Source organism: Thermobia domestica, chromosome 15 (genome assembly GCF_964235325.1).
Source record: "Thermobia domestica chromosome 15, izTheDome1.hap1.1, whole genome shotgun sequence".
NCBI classification, from domain to species: domain Eukaryota; kingdom Metazoa; phylum Arthropoda; class Insecta; order Zygentoma; family Lepismatidae; genus Thermobia; species Thermobia domestica.
This window is the reverse complement of record NC_137468.1, coordinates 5,221,218-5,241,130: the sequence shown is the minus strand read 5'-3', so window position 1 is coordinate 5,241,130 and position 19,913 is coordinate 5,221,218. Positions and strand designations below refer to the sequence as shown.

The following is a 19,913-nucleotide window of genomic DNA, read 5'->3' as shown; positions in this document are numbered from 1 at the left end:
GTTCATGAGCAAGAACTCAAATCTCTTATTACACTTTCGTTGCTTAAGAGTATAAAGAGCTAGTACCTACCTGTATTGCTCTTATGAATTTACTTAATAAAACAGAAATACGATATACAATATTTTAAGTGAAAAAAGATAGTATCCTTTTATTTATACAACCTTTCATCAGTGTTAGAAACAACCAGGAAATCTAACACTGATATACAACTGTTCAGATCATGTCTTGCCCCCCCACTTTTAACTTCTAACCGCCGCCACTGCGTATGGGTACAAAGAAACAAACGATTTGTAAGTTACTAGGGCTTTGACTCAAGTTCTGTTGATTATTTCAATCTGCAACATAAATCAATAAGTAATAGTTGCCAGAAAAAAAAACAGACATTTGGAAAAAACATGAAAAAGAACGATGTTTTTTATTGAAAAAAACTTCACAGAAAAAATACCGTTTTTTTACAACACTACGTAGACCCCATGGAGGTCTATGCACTGTCGCCACTTTGTGAGCAGCGAAGAAATCCCAGAGAAAAAATAGTTCTTGTCGTTGCCTGTAAACCACTAGGAAACAGCCTTTAGACCTCGCTGGTCTAACGAAAAACGTTATTCCGGCAGGTATTTCTTCAAGTCTCGGAAGAGGAAAGAGTCACTAGAGGTCATGTCCGGACTGTAGGGAGGATGATTCAACACATGAAAACCACAGCCAGAAATTGGTCCTGGTAGTCCTCAAAGAAGTTCAACAAGTCTTGGGACAGCTGCATGCCATCACTGCTTCTGTGCAGGTGTGAGCATTCTAGGGACCCAACGAGCACAGACCTTCGACATGCCCAAGCAGTTATGCAGAATCGTCAGAACGGATCCTTTGGATATACCACATGCTGCTGCAATCTCGGCAACCTTTATACGGCGATCCTGCAGGACCATGTCCTCAACTTTGCGGCACATATCCATGGTGACTCAGGGTGTCTATCGGTCACGAAAGTCACGAATGTCACGAAAAAGTCACGAAATTTAGCTTTTGGGTCACGTACAGATTGGAAAATTTTGTTCTATAAAACGTCAAAATTCACCACCAAAAATGTCTATGGTCGGCTTTAGACGCTACCAAATCACAAGCAAAGTACGTTTCTATCGCATGGATGAAAATTCGGCCTAATTCGCTCGCAAATTCGCTCTTGAAAATGTTAGGAAATTCTATGATTTGGCAAAGAAAAGGTCACGAAAAAGTCACGAAATTTCATTTTGGAATTTTAGTAGACACCCTGTCGCGGGGGTCCTTCTCAATGGACTCGCGTCCCTACTTGAATTTCTTTGACTAATATTTGACTAGGAATTCTGACGATGCTGCATCCCGGTGCACTTTCACCAGTCACACGTGGATCTCCTTTGGTTCCTTCCCTTCTTTAGTGAGAAACTTGATGACCGAGCGATTCTCTAACTTCTGCAGATCCATTGTTCGCCGCTTCACAGACATTCGCTACGCGACCACATAGACTCTACTCACGGCCGCTGCGTTGTTCCAACTGACCTCAAATTGCGCAGCGGGGTTCCCCACAGCTCGTCATTATGCTCTGCCTCTCCCTTCCTGTCTAGGTAGGTTACTTAGTGGACGCCCCTCGTATTTTTTTCAGATTCAGTTACTGGTAGTACTTCTATCTATTCTAAAAATTTTGCTCGTACAAACAGTATTAACTAACTAACTAACTAACTCTATGGCCTATGGAACCCGGAGGTTCAATGCCTCGTTCACAAAAGCTCTCCACTGACTTCTATCCTTAACTAACTGGATCCACTTTCTACTTTGTATTCCAATCTCTGCGAGATCCATCTTAATATTGTCCTCCCATCTGCGCCTAGGTCTTCCTAATGGTCGTTTTCCGATTGGTCTTCCAGTAAAGACTTTGAAAGCGTTTCTACTTTCTTCCATTCTAGCTACATGACCCGCCCACCTAAGCCTCCTAGACTTGACGACCCTAACAATGTTGGGTAATCCGTATAAATTATGTAGTTCCTCGTTATGAAGTTTCCGCCATTTCCCATTCCCGTTCCTCTTGGGTCCGAATATTCGTCTCAGGATCTTGTTCTCAAATACTTTCAGTCTATGCTCTTCCCTCAGAGTAAGTGACCATGTTTCGCAGCCATACAGAACAACAGGCATAATTATCGTTTTATATATTTTAAGCTTCAAATTCCTCGACAGAATTCGCGACGACAAGAGATTTTGAACCGAATAGTAACACGAATTCCCTGCTTTTAGTCGACATTTAATTTCTTCGTGAATATGATTTATGAACTGAACAAACAGTATTATGAACTGAAAATTAAACAATCAATATTAGACCCGTACGTTATGAAGATTCTCAGGCCAGTTTTATTGTTTTCGTTTTCCCTCGTTATTTTGACACAGAATTATTAACAACGGCAGTACTTTACGATTTAATAATGACCTTACATCAAATCACTCTTTTCCTCTTTCTTGTTTCTTTTGTCAGTTCTATCGTTTGACGTGCATTTATCGTAAAAATGTTTCATACGATAATAAGTGCCTCTTAAGAATTTTAGCTGTACATTTCGATAAAAATGAGGCGCTTATATATTAGGGTGCATCGAATTTCCACTTTATTTGAAATCAGCTTACCCTTAGTGATTTTTTTTTTTTTTTTTTTTTTTTGCGAAATGGTCTCTATATGTCATATAGAAAATCGCACGCCGATTAGTTAATTTCTTTAGGTGCCACTAACGGCCTAAAGTTTCAAAAATTTGTTAAAAAATACATTTTTTAAAAACAAATTATAGATATTTACTTTTACGAAAACATTTTATCCTTAGTAGTTATTTTTGGCAGAAATGTACACATTTTACGTGAAAAAAATTTCAGCTTGATAGGTCAAGTCCTTCAGGTGCCACCAGCGTCTTAAAATTTGGACGAAACGCCTCCAAAATATATTTTATTCAGTGTTTTGTAAAAAAAAAAAAAAAAAAAAAAAAAAAAAAAAAAAAAAAAAATCGAGTTTTCGTCTCTTATAAACAGCTAATTAGGTAAGAAATGGGGCAATCAAGGTAAAAAAAAAAAAAAAAAAAAAAAAAAGACTTTATAGTAGAATGAATGTTATCAAATAAGACACATACCAGTAGTTGTCCAGCTTATGTTCGTAGCGCGAAAAAATAAATGATTATTTTTGTAGATAAAACTCCTTGCGATAAAACACCTGCACTGCATAGAATGAAGTCGCCCAAAAGCGAGTTTGTCGTAAAATTAAAAGTGGAGTAGCATCGAGAGAAAAGAAAAAAGTGACTCATTGTTAGTGTGTCTGCAGATAAGATTAGGAGTAATTTTGTGTTGCTTTCTAGACAGAAAAATTGGTGTTTGATGTGGAAACTGTTTACGTTGCTGATTGTGTTTAAGTGAAAATACATGTGCATTTGTGTGTGTTTTTGAAGGATTGCGTCATACTTGTGCTTATCGGCAGTCATTGAATGTGTCAGTTCGTCATTCCAATGGTGCGGCAAGTTTGTTGAGGTCTTGCATTGACAAAAGTGTCTAACTGTTCAAAATTGCTTTTAGTGAATAAACTATCAAGTGTCCGTAAAGATGTCACCTAAAAAGAAGTCACGTTTGAATGTAAGGAACTTTGTCCATAATGTCATTGGATCCCCTGCGGAATTCATTTTTAGTTAGCTTCCAACAATCGCTGATATCCTTAAGCAATTATTGTGGGAAAGAGAGAACACGAAATGGGATACAGCGTGCCAGAAAGACCCCTCTGCTAAAGTGCTAGCTCATTCAGTGGCAAGGAAAGTAATTCAAATTTGGGAAAATGCATCAATCAGCGGTGCAGCTATTTTGAGCGAGCAACGGGTTATAGCGTTGATTTTATATTATACATATCACAAAAACGTCCGTCAGCTGCAAAAGTTCAAGGACAAACCCGTTTCCTTTGCTTCCAAAGTTGCAAAATTCCAGGCGTTCGCCAGCAAAACTTTGTTTGATATCGCTTCTTGTAAATGCATCGACCCGGTTGCTTGCACTTGTGCGAGAGAGAAGAAAGTGCCTAAATTGGAGGTTTCATTTTTAATTGACCAGAGAACCACCCGACAGATGGGTATGGCAGGACTTGATAGAAAGGAGACACAGAAACGTGTCAAACATTTATTGCGAAAAAAAATCGAGGTCCGAAATTTGTAGTTCCGGAAGACAAAACGATAGTGTCCCTTTACAAAACGAACGGGAGAAGAGTCAGATTCCACTGTCAGGTTTCTTCCTGCGCTTAAAAGAAAGAAGACTAGCCCTTCTATCAAATGAAAGTTAGGTGATCGACATTCTCCAATGCAGTATATAGATGTAATATATCAGACCGCAAGGCCGCAATTATCGCTTCGTCGCTTTTGGTAGATATCGGACTGGTTCCCCCAGTTCATAAGCAGACAGTGATCGACAAAAGTAAGATTCGGAGAGAGAAGAAATCCGTAGGAAACGCCAAAGTTGAAGAGGCTAGTGCATCGATTGAATCGACCGAAGTAAAAGCGTTATATTTCGACGGAAGAAAGAATCAGACTCTCACTCTTGAGACTAAAGACGGCATTAACCACCGAATAATGAAAAAAGATCACTACGTACTGCTACAAGAGCTAAGATCGAACTATCTTGGCCACGTCTCTTCTTTATCTGGAAGAGAAGAGAGCATACGGGTTGCCATCACAAAGTTCTTTGTTCATCAAAATATCCTCCTATCAGATCTGGTTATTTTGGGTTGCCACGGTACTACTACCAACACTGGTCAGAAGAACGGTGCGATGGCACATATTGAAGTCTTCCTGAACAAACCCCTTCAGAGAATCGTCTGTATGATACACACGAATGAGCTCCCATTTCGACATTTGATTGAATTCATAGACGGCAAGTCTACTGGACCAAATACATTTAGAGGACCAATAGGATCAGCACTTCCAACCTGCGAAGAGTTGCCACTCCAGAGTTTTCAGCCCGTGCCAGTAGACTGGGAACTCAACTTCACTAAGGATTCATTAAGCACGGATCAAAAATATTTGCTGAATATCTGCCAATCGGTTTCTTCAGGAGAATGCCCCATTGGGTTAGCTCACATGAAGCCTGGTAAAATTCATCAAGCTAGATGGCTAACTACAGCAAATAGAGTCTTACATTTGTACGTAGGAACAAAAGAACGTACTAATGAACTTAAAACCATCGTCTAGTATATCATGATGGTCTATGCGCCACTCTGGTTTGCTGTGATCCGTAATCCACCGTGTGCAGAAGGAGCTCGTCATTTGTGGCAACTTATCACGACTTCTCGCCACATGAAAGCGAAATACAGGAAAATTCATCCAGTGATCCGTAGAAATGCGTGGTACGGTCATCCTGAGAACCTATTTCTATCAATGTTGACTGACCAAGATGCTAACGTACGAGAGCTCGGCTGGAGGCGAGTCCTAAAAGCAAGACAAACGACTCAATCTGGTGATCGCGTACCGGTACGAGAATTCGTCATCCCTGAAATCAACTTAGAAGCGGCAAACTATGTTGATATGATTAATTGGTCAATATGCACGCTGATGGAGCCACCACTGACAAAACGCTTGAGCCTGCAGAAGCTAAGAGAAAATGTAAGGACGGCTCCAATGGCTGATAAATCTATTACATCCTTACCCTGTCACACTCGCGCTGTAGAAAGAATGGTGAAGTTGGTGACAAGCGGCATCAGCGGTATGTGGGCAAGAAGCATGACATAGATTTGTCCCAGCAACACTACAGTCAAGAAAAAACATACCAGAATTAAATACAATTTTTTTTTTTTTTTTTTTTTTTTTTTTTTGAGGTAAAAGAGTAACGATATGAACTTGCACTGCCATATGCAACATTAGTATATAAGGGTGGGCGAAACTCGAACTGCAGCCACCTCCTCATGGTGAGTTCTGGGTTATTTCCATCATTAATGTTTGGAAATAAGCAAAGAGCTGCAGGGGTAAAACTAAATCTTTCTTATCTAATTAACGATCCAGATGAATCACAAACAACGCAACTTAATTTTAAGAAATGAAAAAAGTAGGGACACATTTGTCCATATTTTAAGCCACTGGTGGCACCTGAATGACTTGACTCATCAAGCTGAATTTTTTTTTCACGTAAAATATAGACTTTTTACAGAAACAAAACCACATAGGATAACCATATTTCATAAAAGTACATATTTTACATTTTTTAAAAATAACATTTATTTTTTAACAAAATTTAAAAATTTTCGGCCGTTGGTGGCACCTAAAGATATTGACCAATCGACTTGCAATTTTTTATACATTATATGGATCCCATTTCGCAAAAAAATATCACTAAGGGTAAGTTGATTTAAAAAAAAAGTGGAAATTCGATGCACCCTATTATATATACGGTATATAAAACAGCTGAAAAAGTTCTGATGCTATGAGATTGCTTCCTTCAAACTATCATTCATTATCAGACGGAAAAGGAAGGATAGTCCTAGGACGAAGTGTTATGTAGATTATATTTTCCCAGACGTTCGGGCGTTTGTAGGAAAAGTTAGAAAATATCTTATATTTATACGTAACAGTATAGGCATATGCACTAGTGAAGGTGTATTTACATAACACCGAGTAGAAATTCAATTATCTTTGGTCCAAAGTTGGTATAAGGTGATAGTGACCCTACAAGGCGCCCATGTAACCGCCCGAACATGTTTTACAGGATATTCAAGAAACATACAACACTCCCCTTAATATCGCATGTAATTACCCCAAACGGCTACACTAGCAGGCCATAAAGGTTCTCCATGTGTAATATTAATACATTTATTTTCCCACTTGGGCCAGTGTTTACCTCTGGTACGTGAGGTCCATGTTCGATCCCAGCTCGCGCCAAGTGAGCTTTGTGGTGGATAAACACCGTGTGCGTGGGTTTTCTCGGTATTCTCCCATTTCCTCCCACTTTCTGCATTCCACCATTTTCATTCATTTCTCATGATCACCGTCTTGGCATAATCGTGGGACGTAAAATATAAATATTTAATTTCATTTTCATTTTTTTATTTTTCTGCTTAAATTAGTATTAATATTTTAGTTCACGATGCATGTGACATTTTTAAAACATGAAAATGAAATGAAATTTTAAAGATTTACGTCCCATCTTTATGCCAACTAGGCTAAAGGAGACGGTGATGATGAGAAATGAATGAAAATGGTGGAATAAAGAAAGTGGGAGGAAATGGGAGAATCCCGAGAAAACCCCACAACACGGTGTTGTGACATGACATTTCAGTTGCACTTTTAGTGCCACGAAACTATAAACAGGATGTCTATCGGTCACGAAAGTCACGAAAAAATCACGAAATCAGAAAACGGTCATGAAAGTCAAGAAAAAGTCACGAATTTAGCTTTTAGGCCACGATTTTTTTTTATCTGTGCAAATATAAGAATAGATTGGAAAATTTTGTTCTATAAAACGTCGAAATTCACTACTAAAAATATGTCTGGTGGGCTTTAGATGCTACCAAATCGCAAACAAACCACGCTTTTATCACATGCATGAAAATTCGGCCCAATTCGCTCTTGAGAATGTTACTAAATTTTATGGTTTGAGGAGGAAAAGGTCACGAAAAAGTCACGAAATTTCATTATGGAATTTTAATAGACACCCTGATAAACGATTCATTGAAAATGGAGAAATCGCTTCATCCACGATTTGCTGTCCTTTTTCCCTACGACAGGGGTCTTCATCTTATCAGACACTGCAGGCCACAGTAATAAGTTTAATGGCACTCATGGCCAGCAAGTTTTAATGCGGTAGAACTGGTGTGCTTAATTGAGTTTCGTATAGGACATAGCTCAGTGATAGAGCACTTACCTGTGATGCGAAGGGTGGTTGGTTCGATGCAAGGCCATGTGAGTGCGGTGGAGAATATTGCGTTTGAGAGTTCTCTCGGGGTTTCTCCGTTTTCTTCCACAGTATAATTTCACCAATTCTTTCATAATAATTCACTTTACGTCTCTTGAAGCTTAGTGAGCACAACATGGAACGTTGATTGTTTTCTCTTTTTCAATCCAGTTTCATGTTATAGTACTTAATTTTTGAAACGGGCGAGGTCCACAGCAAGGAGCACTTCGGGCCACCTGTGACCCGTGGGCCATGAGTTGCAGAGAGAGTGAGTGAGTGAGTGATAGAGAGAGAGAGGGAGAGAGTGAGAGAGAGAGTGAGTGAGTGAGTGTGAGGGAGAGAGTGAGTGAGAGAGAGTGGGAGAGAGAGAGAGAGAGTGAGTGAGTGAGTGAGTGAGTGAGTGAGTGAGTGTGTGAGAGAGAGAGAGTGAGTGAGTGTGAGAGAAAGAGTGAGTGAGTGAGAGTGTGTGAGAGAGTGAGTGATAGAGAGGGAGAGAGTGAGTGAGTGAGAGAGAGAGAGAGAGAGAGAGAGAGAGAGGGAGAGTGAGTGAGTGAGAGAGAGAGGGAGAGAGAGTGAGTGAGAGAGAGAGGGAGAGAGAGAGGGAGAGTGAGTGAGTGAGAGAGAGTGGGAGTGAGAGAGAGAGTGAATGAGTGAGTGTGTGTGTGTGTGTGTGTGTGAGAGAGAGAGAGAGAGAGAGAGAGTTTGTATGTGTGTGTGTGTTTGTTTGTTTTAAGAATAAATTTTATGTTCTACACAGTTTTAGGTTAAATATAAAGAAAATATAAAAATAATAAAAAAGAAGATATGTACTTGTCTGTATAGCTTTACAAAAAAGAAGTACGCAACAAAATGAAGAATATAAGCTCAAGTTTTATTCCAATTAATTTCGTTCCTGCGAAGATGCCGGCAGCAAGAAAGTTAGGCAAAATATACTTGTGGTTTCCTGAAAATAAGACCTGATTAAAAAAGGCCGAGCATCGTTCATCAAATTACCCTACTCCAAGAATAAGCCCTATCATAAAATTGTCAACAAAAATTTATTTTTCGAGTTTCTCGCAACAATTATAGAACACGTTACTAACGGTTACGCTCCGAGTTGACAGGCACAGCGTCTTTTTTAAAATGATTTCTATTCCATATTTTGGGCAACAAATTAATATAAGACCCGGTTTCATTTTTGAAGAAACAGTATTAGAAGAAAAAATTATGTAAATCTACGCAATGTATGTATATGTCTGCTGTATTCAGATGATCAACATCATAAATAGGTATAAAATCATATATAGGTGTTGTAAATAATCCTGTTTTGTTTTTCCTTTTCAGTACGGAGGAATTACAGAAAACTCCAGTGCGAGTGTGATCTTTGTGTTTCTCTTGTGTTTTGCATTCGCAACCATTATGAAAAGCTTCATGTTCTCCACGTTCTTCTCGAGGGCTAATCTCTCAGCTGCTGTGGGGGGAATTTTGTTTTTTGTGTTCTACCTGCCGTACCCTTTTTCCGTAATGTGGGAGGAGAGCTTGACATATGTGCACAAAGTGTTCCTTGTAAGTATAACTATACTTGTTACAGAATACCTTTGTGTAATTTCTTGTTAGAAGATACGTTTCTAATATTGTTTTGTTTTGACGTACTTTATCCTTCTCTTGCAGGTATTAGAGAACTACTTCTCATGAGCTCCTTCGTGGCTAAGCGGTTAGCGTACGCATCTTTGGTGTGGGAGACCCGGGTTCGATTCCCGGTGGGAGCTCAAATGGTTCGGATTCCACGTTAATCAGAAGGTCCCGTCTCATATAGCCTCGCTGCTGAAAGGGACGATAAACTCACAATCAACTCAACTCAACTACTTCTCATGCTAATGGTAAAAATGGCCACACACGAATTAGCTTCTAATTGTGCTATTTATACTCACTTGAGGACGCGGAATCCAGTGGAGCTATTTTTTAACATACCTGTCCATGGGTTCAGGAGAAAAGTGACTTCAAAATTAGGACATAAATAAATATAAATATCTCAACTTTCGGACATAAATATAAATATCCCAACTTTGGTACATAAATGAATAAATATCCCAACTTTGGAACGTAAATAAATAAATGTCCCAACTTTGGGACAAATAAATAAATATAAATATCCCAACTTTGGGACATAAATAAATATAAATATCCCAACTTCGGGACATAAATATAAATATCCCAATTTGGGGACAAATAAATATCCCAACTTTGGGACACAAATAAATATACCAACTTTGGAATATAAATAGATATAAACATTCCAACTTTTGGACATAAATAAATATAGATGTGTCAACTTTGAGACAAAAATAAATATGAATATCCAAACTTTTGGATTTTCTCTTGACCGTGTAGAAAAGTACAACATTACATTACTTTTCAAGATATTCACCATTCAAATTGAACCACTTTTCAACATTTTACAAGGTTTGAAATTCCTTCTGCAAAAGGAATGAAGCAACACGCTAACAGTATTGTAAAGCGCATTGTCACTGTCGAAGCGGTGCGACTGTTTCTTGTGCCTGAAGATGTGTAGCCAAGTTCATTGCCTGCACGAGTTCATTAGTACGGATGGGCGTCCACTTCTTGCCGCATCATGCACGTCAGTTCGTTCAGTTTTAAACATGCGACACCATTCACGTTCGACACCTTCACTCATCATGTTTGGACTGTAAACACCACACAGTTCACGATGAATCGCAGCTGCCGAAACTTTTTTTTCGCACCCAGAAATCGTATTGCCGCACGCACTTCACATTTGGCAGTTTTTTTTTCTATTAGAACATTCATTTTCAGTTATCATAGGAGACGAGTGAACTGCAACGTAAACCTTCTCCTTCCACTGTTAACTATCTACTGAACTACCGCACACAGCCTTACAGGACTGACGTCACTCTTTCCAGCTATTTCTCGCACGGGCGCAAACGGATTTTTTTTTTCTTCAAATTGCCCTCATATATGCATTATTCCATTGGATTTCGCGTTCTCAAATAAGTATGAAAAGTGCAGTTGGAAGTTAATTCAAGCGTGGACTGTATACCATTGGTAAGAGCGCGATCATTCTTTGTACGCAATTCGATCTCAAATGGGAAATTAAAATTGCAGTGTTTTCATCTAAGAAAATTGAGAAACTATTTAATCCGGAAAACTCAAGCTATTTTTTATCTTTAACTGAATCAAAGGATGCTATTCATTGAATCATTGACTTAGAATCGAAAGGAATGTATAAGTGGAAGCCTGTTGCTTCCACTTACAGTGAAACTAAAACACTAACGCAATCAGATGGTATGCAAAATTGGGTTACAGTACTTTATCCTTTTAGTACTCACCTCCATGTTCACTGAGGACTGATATTTGTAAAGAATTATCTGCAATACTAACTAAAGTTGTATTCACCAAAAGTATATAGATAGTAAATTTCACCGTGAACGTTTCAGCAAAAAGTGATTGCTTTCTTCAGCACGAATTCTTTCAAAAAATTAATACTCGGCTGGCACAGTAAATCACTGTTGATTTTCCTTTGTTGTATAAATAACTTGCGTACTTCCAGAAGTTTTTAATTTTTCGTGCAAATATTTCAATGTTGTAATCAACAGAGATGCAGTTCAAGTAACGTTAATTTCTGAAAGGATCTGTGCTGAAGAAGGTAATATCCCTTTATTGAAACATTCATGGTAAGATTTAGCATCTGAGTGCTTTTAGTGAAAACAGTTTCTTGCTAATTAAGAATTAAACTTACAATAAAGTTAGAAAGAAAACAAAAAGTAATTCTGCAATAATAATGTAAAATGTTTTATTTCGTAATGTGAAGAAAAATTCATGTAAATTCACTTCAGATAAAAATTCGTGTAAATTGGGTTACAATAGGATTTGAATTGCAAGGTTATGGTAACCTAGTGTATTGGCAATGCATGCGTAATACGCAAACGTAATTATCTTGTTAAATCTTTGAGAGGAGGTTACCTGTCTCCATTCCTCGAGGAAACAGTTAATCCTTGATAGCTAGGTTCCAAAGTAAGATTTTATGAAAAAAATAATAAGCTTTGACCTGTCTGTCCTCCGTTGAATGTGTTTCATGACCTTTCCCACAGGGGCGCCATTTCAGACTTCGCTTGAGGGGGGCAAGAGCGCCACTGACGTAAGACTTTCACGTTTTGTACTAATATATTAGTAGACAATCGATTAAAGTATACGTAAACCTCAAACTCTTGGGGGGGAGGGGAAAATTGCCCCCTCCTGCCCTCCCTAAATGACAAATCCTGGTAAAACAGCAAAATATATTACGTTCCCAAATGCAATTTACACAATAAAGAACATGAACAATGTGATAAGCATGGAAAGCAGAGAAACTGTTATATGGTAAGACGACAGAAACAAAAGTCACAAGCTGAATGTTTAAAGTGTATAGCTAAAAAAATAACCATCTGTCAAAGTATGTGGCGTAGTGGATAACGTTCTAACCTAGAAACATCAGCTGATCCATGTTTGAATCTTCGTCAAGTGCACCTTTTTTATTTTTCGTCAAAGGAACAGCCATTACTTGTAGTATTTACTTTTTTCCTTTCGTCAAAGGAACAGCCATTACTTGTAGTATTAGAGTTTTATATATGGTGTCATTCTGTTAGATTTATTCTTATTCTTTTCTAAGTTAACAATATAAGGCTGCAGGTATGATTCTACCTAGGGAGATCAAAAGTAAGGATGTTCTAGATTTCTTTCCATTAATAAAATATAAAAAAGAAACTTTCATCCGAAACTAAATTACAAGTAATTGAAATGAAATAGCAAGTGTCTGCCAGCTGACTCAACCAGAATTTGTGTTTCCGTCCGTCTGTCTGTTTGAGCTCCCTCGTGGCTAAGCGATTAGCGTACGCGCCTTTGGCGCGGGAGACCCGGGTTCGATTCCCAGCGGGAGCTCATGTGGTTCGGATTCCACGTTAATCAGTAGGTCCACGTCTCATATAGCCTCGCTGATGAAAGGGACGCTAAACTAAAATCAACTCAACTCAAACGTCTGTCTGTTTGTCTGTTTCATCATAACTCTCGTAAAACTTACTTCATTTTAATTAAACTTGGTATATGCCCAGGAGCGTCATTTCAGACTTCTGTTGAGGGGGGCAATTGCCCCCTCTTGCCCTCTCTAAATGACGCCCCTGCTTTTCCACCTTCTCAGTCGTTGACGGTACATTCGACGAGATAGCGTCTGATGAAGCCAAGTAGATAGTTGTTGAAACTGTTACACGTTAATATTTCTTACAATAAACGTATTGCTTTGCTCAGCGAGTAGTTTAAATAGGACTTAGTTGTATTTCAGTCTATTAGTTTCATTGTGTGTTGATACTATATCGAGATGTAAAAATTGCTAAACTGAAAATATGTCCTTGTCTTTAAAACTTTTCTGAGGGTAAAATAAAAATCCTTATTTCTTAAAACTGCAACAAGCTCGACTTCTTGGAAAAAGTATAAAGTTAACATGAAATTTGTACTTTGCAGTTGACGTTTTTAATTTCTTTTTAATATATACCATTATAATTAAACTCCTCTAAGCAAAAAGGCTCTTCCATTTGTATGAACAACCATCAATTTTCATGTTTAAAGGAATTGCTGGTATGTCAGTTATTTTCTATAGCATGTATCAGCAATTATATTTTCATGTATTTCTCTGTAGTATACAGTTGTATTATTTAAGAAAAGCTCTGCATGTTATATAAATCTTGTTCCAGTGCTTAATGTCAAATGTAGCATTTGGGTATGGCTGCTTCTACATTGCTGCATATGAACAAATATTAGTTGGAGCTCAGTGGGAAAATGTGTGGCAGAGTCCTGCAGACGGCGACCAATTTCATTTGGGATCGTGCATGATCATGATGATCGTTGATGGTTTCCTGTATGTGATTTTTACCTGGTATATAGAAGCGGTATTTCCAGGTAAGTGCAAAACTTAACATTGGATAATACAGCAGGAGAGAGGCTACAGAATACAAACCTATTCCAAAATAATTGGAACTGTATTGTCTCAAAATTCTTAGAAAGTATCTCTGTTTCCCAGTTTTCGTTTTTATTAATTAATTAGTATATAAATTTCAAGATAAGAAAGGCATTTGTCATTGGACCTCATAGCAAGGTAGTACGTTGAAACTCTTATGAAGGAAGTGATCGGTTATTTTAAGTACCGTTTAGTTGTGTATTGGTTTGACCATATGATACAAAAAAAATCTTGAAAGTTTACTGTATTCAAAAGTGAAATGTCAGTGTTTTACTGTAAAATTAAAATGAACTTAAATTAATATTTTATTAATTGTACGTCGGTGTTAAAAATCTGGCCTCTTGATGCTATGAGAAGTCGGAAGACATAATATAATTTTATTTATTTATTTTATTTATTTAACAATCACCAGATACAGCTGAGGCCATTTTTATACTGGATATCTAACAACAACAATAACAATGGAAAGGATTTGGGCAGGCATCGGTCAGGGTCTATTTAGTAAGTACCATCCCAGCATTTGCCTGGTTGAACAGGAAAACCCTGGAAAAACCCAGGCAGGATGGTCGGCAGCGGGAATCGAACCCACGAGCTCCCGAATGCGAAGCCAACGCTCTACCATTTGAGATATTTCGCTCAATGTGTGGTACTCAATCCTAGCGATCAATCCATCCCTTCATTCCATACAATACACTAACAGGCTCAGGAATTTTAGCAGCACTCTCACTTATATTCCGATTCCTGAAAATTCCATAACTTTCAAGGTTTTGGCACCAGGGCTGATCGGAAACCTTGAAAGTTCAAGGAATTTTCAGTAAGTAAAATGACCCTTTATTCCAGTCTGCTAATCATAGTTTTGCGCATAGTATTTTTAATTATGGGAAAAAGGTACTGGTACCATATCGGCTGCTGTGTCATTTTTCGTGGCTGTATCTAGTTGTGTTAAATAAATGGGTTAGAGCCTGTCCTCGGGCAAAACGCTTAAACGAGATAAATGATGTAGAAGGTTCTTCGCCTTGTATCCGACCATTTTTGATGGGTACTCACCTTGAATGATATCATGCCGCCACCACCGAAAATGTTTTATTGGACCCTAGCATTGTGGATATCACACGACATCGCAGTTTCCATCGCAGCAAGCTTCGGCCTAGGATAGGCATGGGAATTATGTCCCACGCTTTCCATAGACCATCCAGGTTGCGTGACCGGCGATGTTGAAGACGTCGTTTCAACAGTCCAAATGCGCAAAATCCATTGGACTGGCATCTGGACTTTCACAGGAATGTCTTCAAACGGAATGACACGAATTCCTCTGTCATTTCCTGATAAAATCATAGTGATGTTCTGGCGACATGACTCGAAGCTTTGTCAATATGGATCATCATCTGGTTTGCATCCATTCCATACAATTGTGGGATGTCTCTCCAATAAATAGGTGTCAGAATGGATTTTTGGAAGTATCTTGCATTCACCTTCACGTTTTTGTCCACCTTGCGTATCAACAGCTTACCCTCATAACCGAATAACGTAACAACCATAAAGTCACGAGGGAAACTTTCCCTGCTGACGAACGAAGTTGCTGTGCCCCTTGCCGTCAATGTCACTGTATGTGATCGCCCGAATGTGACCACCAGCAGTAAGATGGACATATGATTCATCCACTGTGACAACTTTCTTCCATTTGGAACCCGCAGGTACTTTTCATACTACAGTTTCCTGCAGTTCGTCCTACGTTCGACAATGTGACTCGTTAGCAGGTGGTGTACACAGACCTTCTGCACACACTTCAACCTGAGTTGCTTGCGAATTGTTTTGTTCACAGTTGACGGTGCGAAGGTGGAATCTGTGGCCCATCTTAGCACTACGGGCATCACTTTGCTTACAGCCTTTCTCCTGGTGGTGGTCGTGAGTGAATGTTTCGCAAGGTGAGCCTGTTGTGTGTAACGGGCCACAATAGCTTTCGCAGTCGTCACCCCGAGTGTTCATCCACTCTCCCGACACTGTTCCACAATGTGTACATACGAATACACAGGGTCAATTCATTGTCCCTGAATTAGTATTGACAAGGGTCATTACGTAACCCTCCCAATACCGGTTAATTTTCGTTGCCATTTGATAACACTACCAACCTCATGCACGTATATTCGTTATTCGAATATTCAAATAACAGCTGACAAATTATTCAAATGACTTTAACAGCATTAATATTTACTGACCTTTCAGCTTTTTTCTACGAGTTATTTTCGTCAAGTACACTCTTGTGAAGATATTAAATGTCATAGAAGATTCAGTTTGTTACGGTTCATTTTAAAACACGAAGGCCGTAATACCAGGAGGCATGTGTAATACCCATCCGGTTGCATTTCCTTAACATTGCGTCTAAGTACGAGAATACAAACGTCAACCCTTAGTTACACATGTGGCAGCATCCTATAATTACTTTCTCAATCAGAGGATAGCTATTCTCATGTATATATCAATGATTTTGTTTTGAGCTGTACAATATGATTTTCCAGTATTTAAATAAAACTATATACAGTAAAGCTCCGATTATCCGCGAAATTGGCTGGCAACTGCACCGCAGATAGCAAAAATCACGAATAACCCGAAAAATGACTAAAAATTAGGTTCAAACATGGTGAGAGCAAAATTTCAGCATAAAAACTGTGTTTTATTGTACAAGAAACATAATAAAACTTTTTTAAAACACCTCTACGTCTAAATCACTAAAATAAAGAACAGTAAACAAAAAAAAAAAAAAAAGTACTGTAAACTTGTCTGTAATTTTCGATCTTCGCACTGTAATGCAAATTGTATTTTCCCGATTGTTGGCTTTTATATATATATATATATATATATATATATATATATATATATATATATATATTAATTTTGGTTCGTAATTAGCTTTCCAATGATCGCCCGCGGACTCTTGCTTCGCAGTGAAAAATAAATGTAATCTACTACCACGCAAATCACTCTTCCCAATTCCTGTTTTTCACACCGTACAACAATCGACTTCTGTTTATCCAAGTAGAGTTGCACTTCGAAACGTGCACTATTGTTGGAAATATTGATTTTTACAATGCAGTTTATTTTTTACGTTTTAGAACATATAACACGTATTTGCATGCGGAGTGTCAGTTGCAGCGACTATTTATGAAAAATAATTGAGCGCGACTACTTATGAAAAATAATTGAGCGCGACTACTTATGAAAAATAATTGAGCGCGACTACTTATGAAAAATAATTGAGCGCGACTACTTATGAAAAATAATTGAGCGCGACTACTTATGAAAAATAATTGAGCGCGACTGCAGCAGGGTTAAAAAAATGTTCACAGCACTCGCGGATAATCGTGACTTTACTGTATTTACGAATACATTATTTATCCTATACAACGATATAGACAGGGCCGATGGTGTGGTTCTATAATGCAACCCTCTTGGAGGCGTGTTAGTATGATGGGAAACATCCTATAATGTGTTGGTTGATTTTGTATGATGATTTGTGCGCAGGGATTACCTTCACTGTAAGTATCTGATCAGTTTACGTGGAATATATTCTTTGTTCTTTTGTAGGAGAATATGGTATTCCAGAGCAATGGTATTTTCCTATACAGCGGTCATATTGGTGTCCGTACAGATTGGAATCGCGGCCAAAAGATGACGCCATTGAACAGATCGAAGGTACGTAGGAAGTTGTAAAGAAATTGGTAATTTATCAGTAACATCTTTGATCATGCAAGATACGAAGCTTAAACTGTCGATTCTAAATTCGTTCAAATATTAAAGCGGAAAAGAATAGTTGGATTTACATATGTAGAACTAAACTAAGTCAAATGGTACACATTCAAGTACGGTACTTATAAGTTTTAATGGAGATACTTGAAAAAAGTACCAGCTGAAAAGTTCAATACTCTATCAGGAGTCCCTCAAGGTTGTAATCTAGGTCCCCTGTAGCTGCTTCTTGTTATTAGTGATATTCCTCTGTGTATTACAACTTCTCAAGTTCTTCTTTTTGCTGACGATCTCAGATTATACTCCAAAGTAAGTTCAATTGATGACTGCGTGAAACTTCAACAGGATCTACAGAGAGTTCAATTATGGTGTGATAAGAATAAATAAGAAATGTAAATCTGTATCTTTCATGAGGAAAGAAAATCCAATTAACTTTATGTATAGAGTCAGTGGCACTTCCTTGTCTACTCTAAATACTATCAAAGATCTAGGAGTTACATTTGGTAGCAAACTAAGCTTTGCTCAACACATTGACGCGGTAACAAGTAACGCATATAGAAACCTAGGTTTAATTTATTGGATAGGACAGGATTTGTACAAAGAATCAACGTTTATAAGGTTATATTTTTCGTATGTGAGGTCAAAATCAGAATACTGTTGTACTGTTTGGACACCAAATGTCACTAAATACTCTGATGCAATAGAAAACATACAGGTAAAATTTTTAAAAATGTTTGTGTACAAGGAAATCGGTTTCTACCCGAAGTATGTCCCGTATGAAGACTTACTAACAAATGTTGGTTTTCAAACATTAGAAAGAAAGGAGATGGGTTTTTGATTTGTTGTACTTACATAAATTATTAAACAGTAAAATTGACTGTCCAGAATTAGTTTCAGAAGTGTTATTATGTGTCCCAACAGGTAAGACTGAAATAGCAAATACCAGGACATTCTATTGTAGAAAAGCAAGAATTAACATCTTACATAAGTCTCCTCTGTGGGGAATGTGTGCTTCATATAACGAAATGATTAGATTTCATGTAGTAGACGTATTAAGTATGTCTAAAAGCAAGTTCAAAATAATTGTCAGGCAATAACTTCTGCATAATTAAATGGCGTATATTTGTGTATGTATAATATTGTATGTTAGGTAATTAGCTACACGACATTATAACTGGAATTAAGCCTGTTGTGTTGCCCTTATGAAATTAATTAATTAATTAATTAATTAATATGGCGTTAGATCACCATTCGCGTCCAGAACAACTTTGATACAACGTGGAATGGAGTCATAGAGATCGTGAATTGCAGCAAATGATTGTTACACCATTTGCATCTGCATGTAATACCTTACTCAGTTCCTTAAAAGTCGATGGACGACTAATCTGCGCCGGATTTGTATCCGAAATCGGATCACAGATGTTTAGTTATGCTCATGTCTGGGGTTTTTGGCGGGCCAGAGGAAGTGTTCAACTTCATCCGGACGTTCCTCAAACCAAGATGCAACTGCTTCATTTCTGTCAATGAGCACATCATCATCTTGGAATATGGCGTCATTGAGCAGAAACAACATCTGAGGTGTAGGATGAAAATGATTTTCTAAAATGATGATCTAATCAGGCGACTAGTAAGCTTCAGCAAATGGCTCAATGAGAACTAGGATGTTGCAACCCATAACATTACAGAGCCGCCGCCATGTTTCATGGCTGGGCGGAAATACAATGGACCATATGCTTCTTTGAACGTCCCCCCCACACAAACATGGCCTGTGATTTGAACTAAGGTGAACAATGATTCATTCGACCATCACTCGTTTCCAGTCATCAGCGATCCATGCTATATGTTCGCGGCACCATTGATGTCGTGCTAAATTGTTATGATCCCTTATCAATGGCCTTTATCGTACAATCCGATCCCGTATGACCATATCACGTCGAACTGTGATTATCGACACAGTCTGTGAGAGATGCTTCTTCAGTTCCTACGTCACTTGCACTTCAGTCGCACGACGATTCTGAGTAACAGTCCGCCTTAATGCTTGGGGGGACCTGTCAGTGACTGTTTCCTTCCGACCACAGTTCCTTTTTGCCAGTATGGTTGTGCCGTGAGTCTTGTAGGCCGTTATAACCTTAGACGTTGTTCTTCGTGACACACTGAATACACTTATCGCTTTCGTCATGCTCGCACCACGTAACCGAGCGCCAGTATCTTGCTCTATTTGGAAATCAGAGAATTTGTTCATTCTATTCTATTGCCGTACGCTCAGTT

At 38.3% G+C, this 19,913-nt stretch overlaps 1 protein-coding gene across 1 annotated transcript in view; it reads left to right on the top strand.

The window, feature by feature from the left end:
• The window catches only part of LOC145672047 (phospholipid-transporting ATPase ABCA1-like), a 242,611-nt gene that overhangs the window by 97,416 nt on the left and 125,282 nt on the right, over nt 1-19,913 (top strand). Inside the window, exons 16-18 of the mRNA XM_081741259.1 lie at nt 9,227-9,448; nt 13,642-13,846; nt 17,487-17,594. Coding sequence (XP_081597385.1) covers nt 9,227-9,448; nt 13,642-13,846; nt 17,487-17,594 — 535 coding nt within the window. The remainder of the gene's footprint in view (nt 1-9,226; nt 9,449-13,641; nt 13,847-17,486; nt 17,595-19,913) is intronic.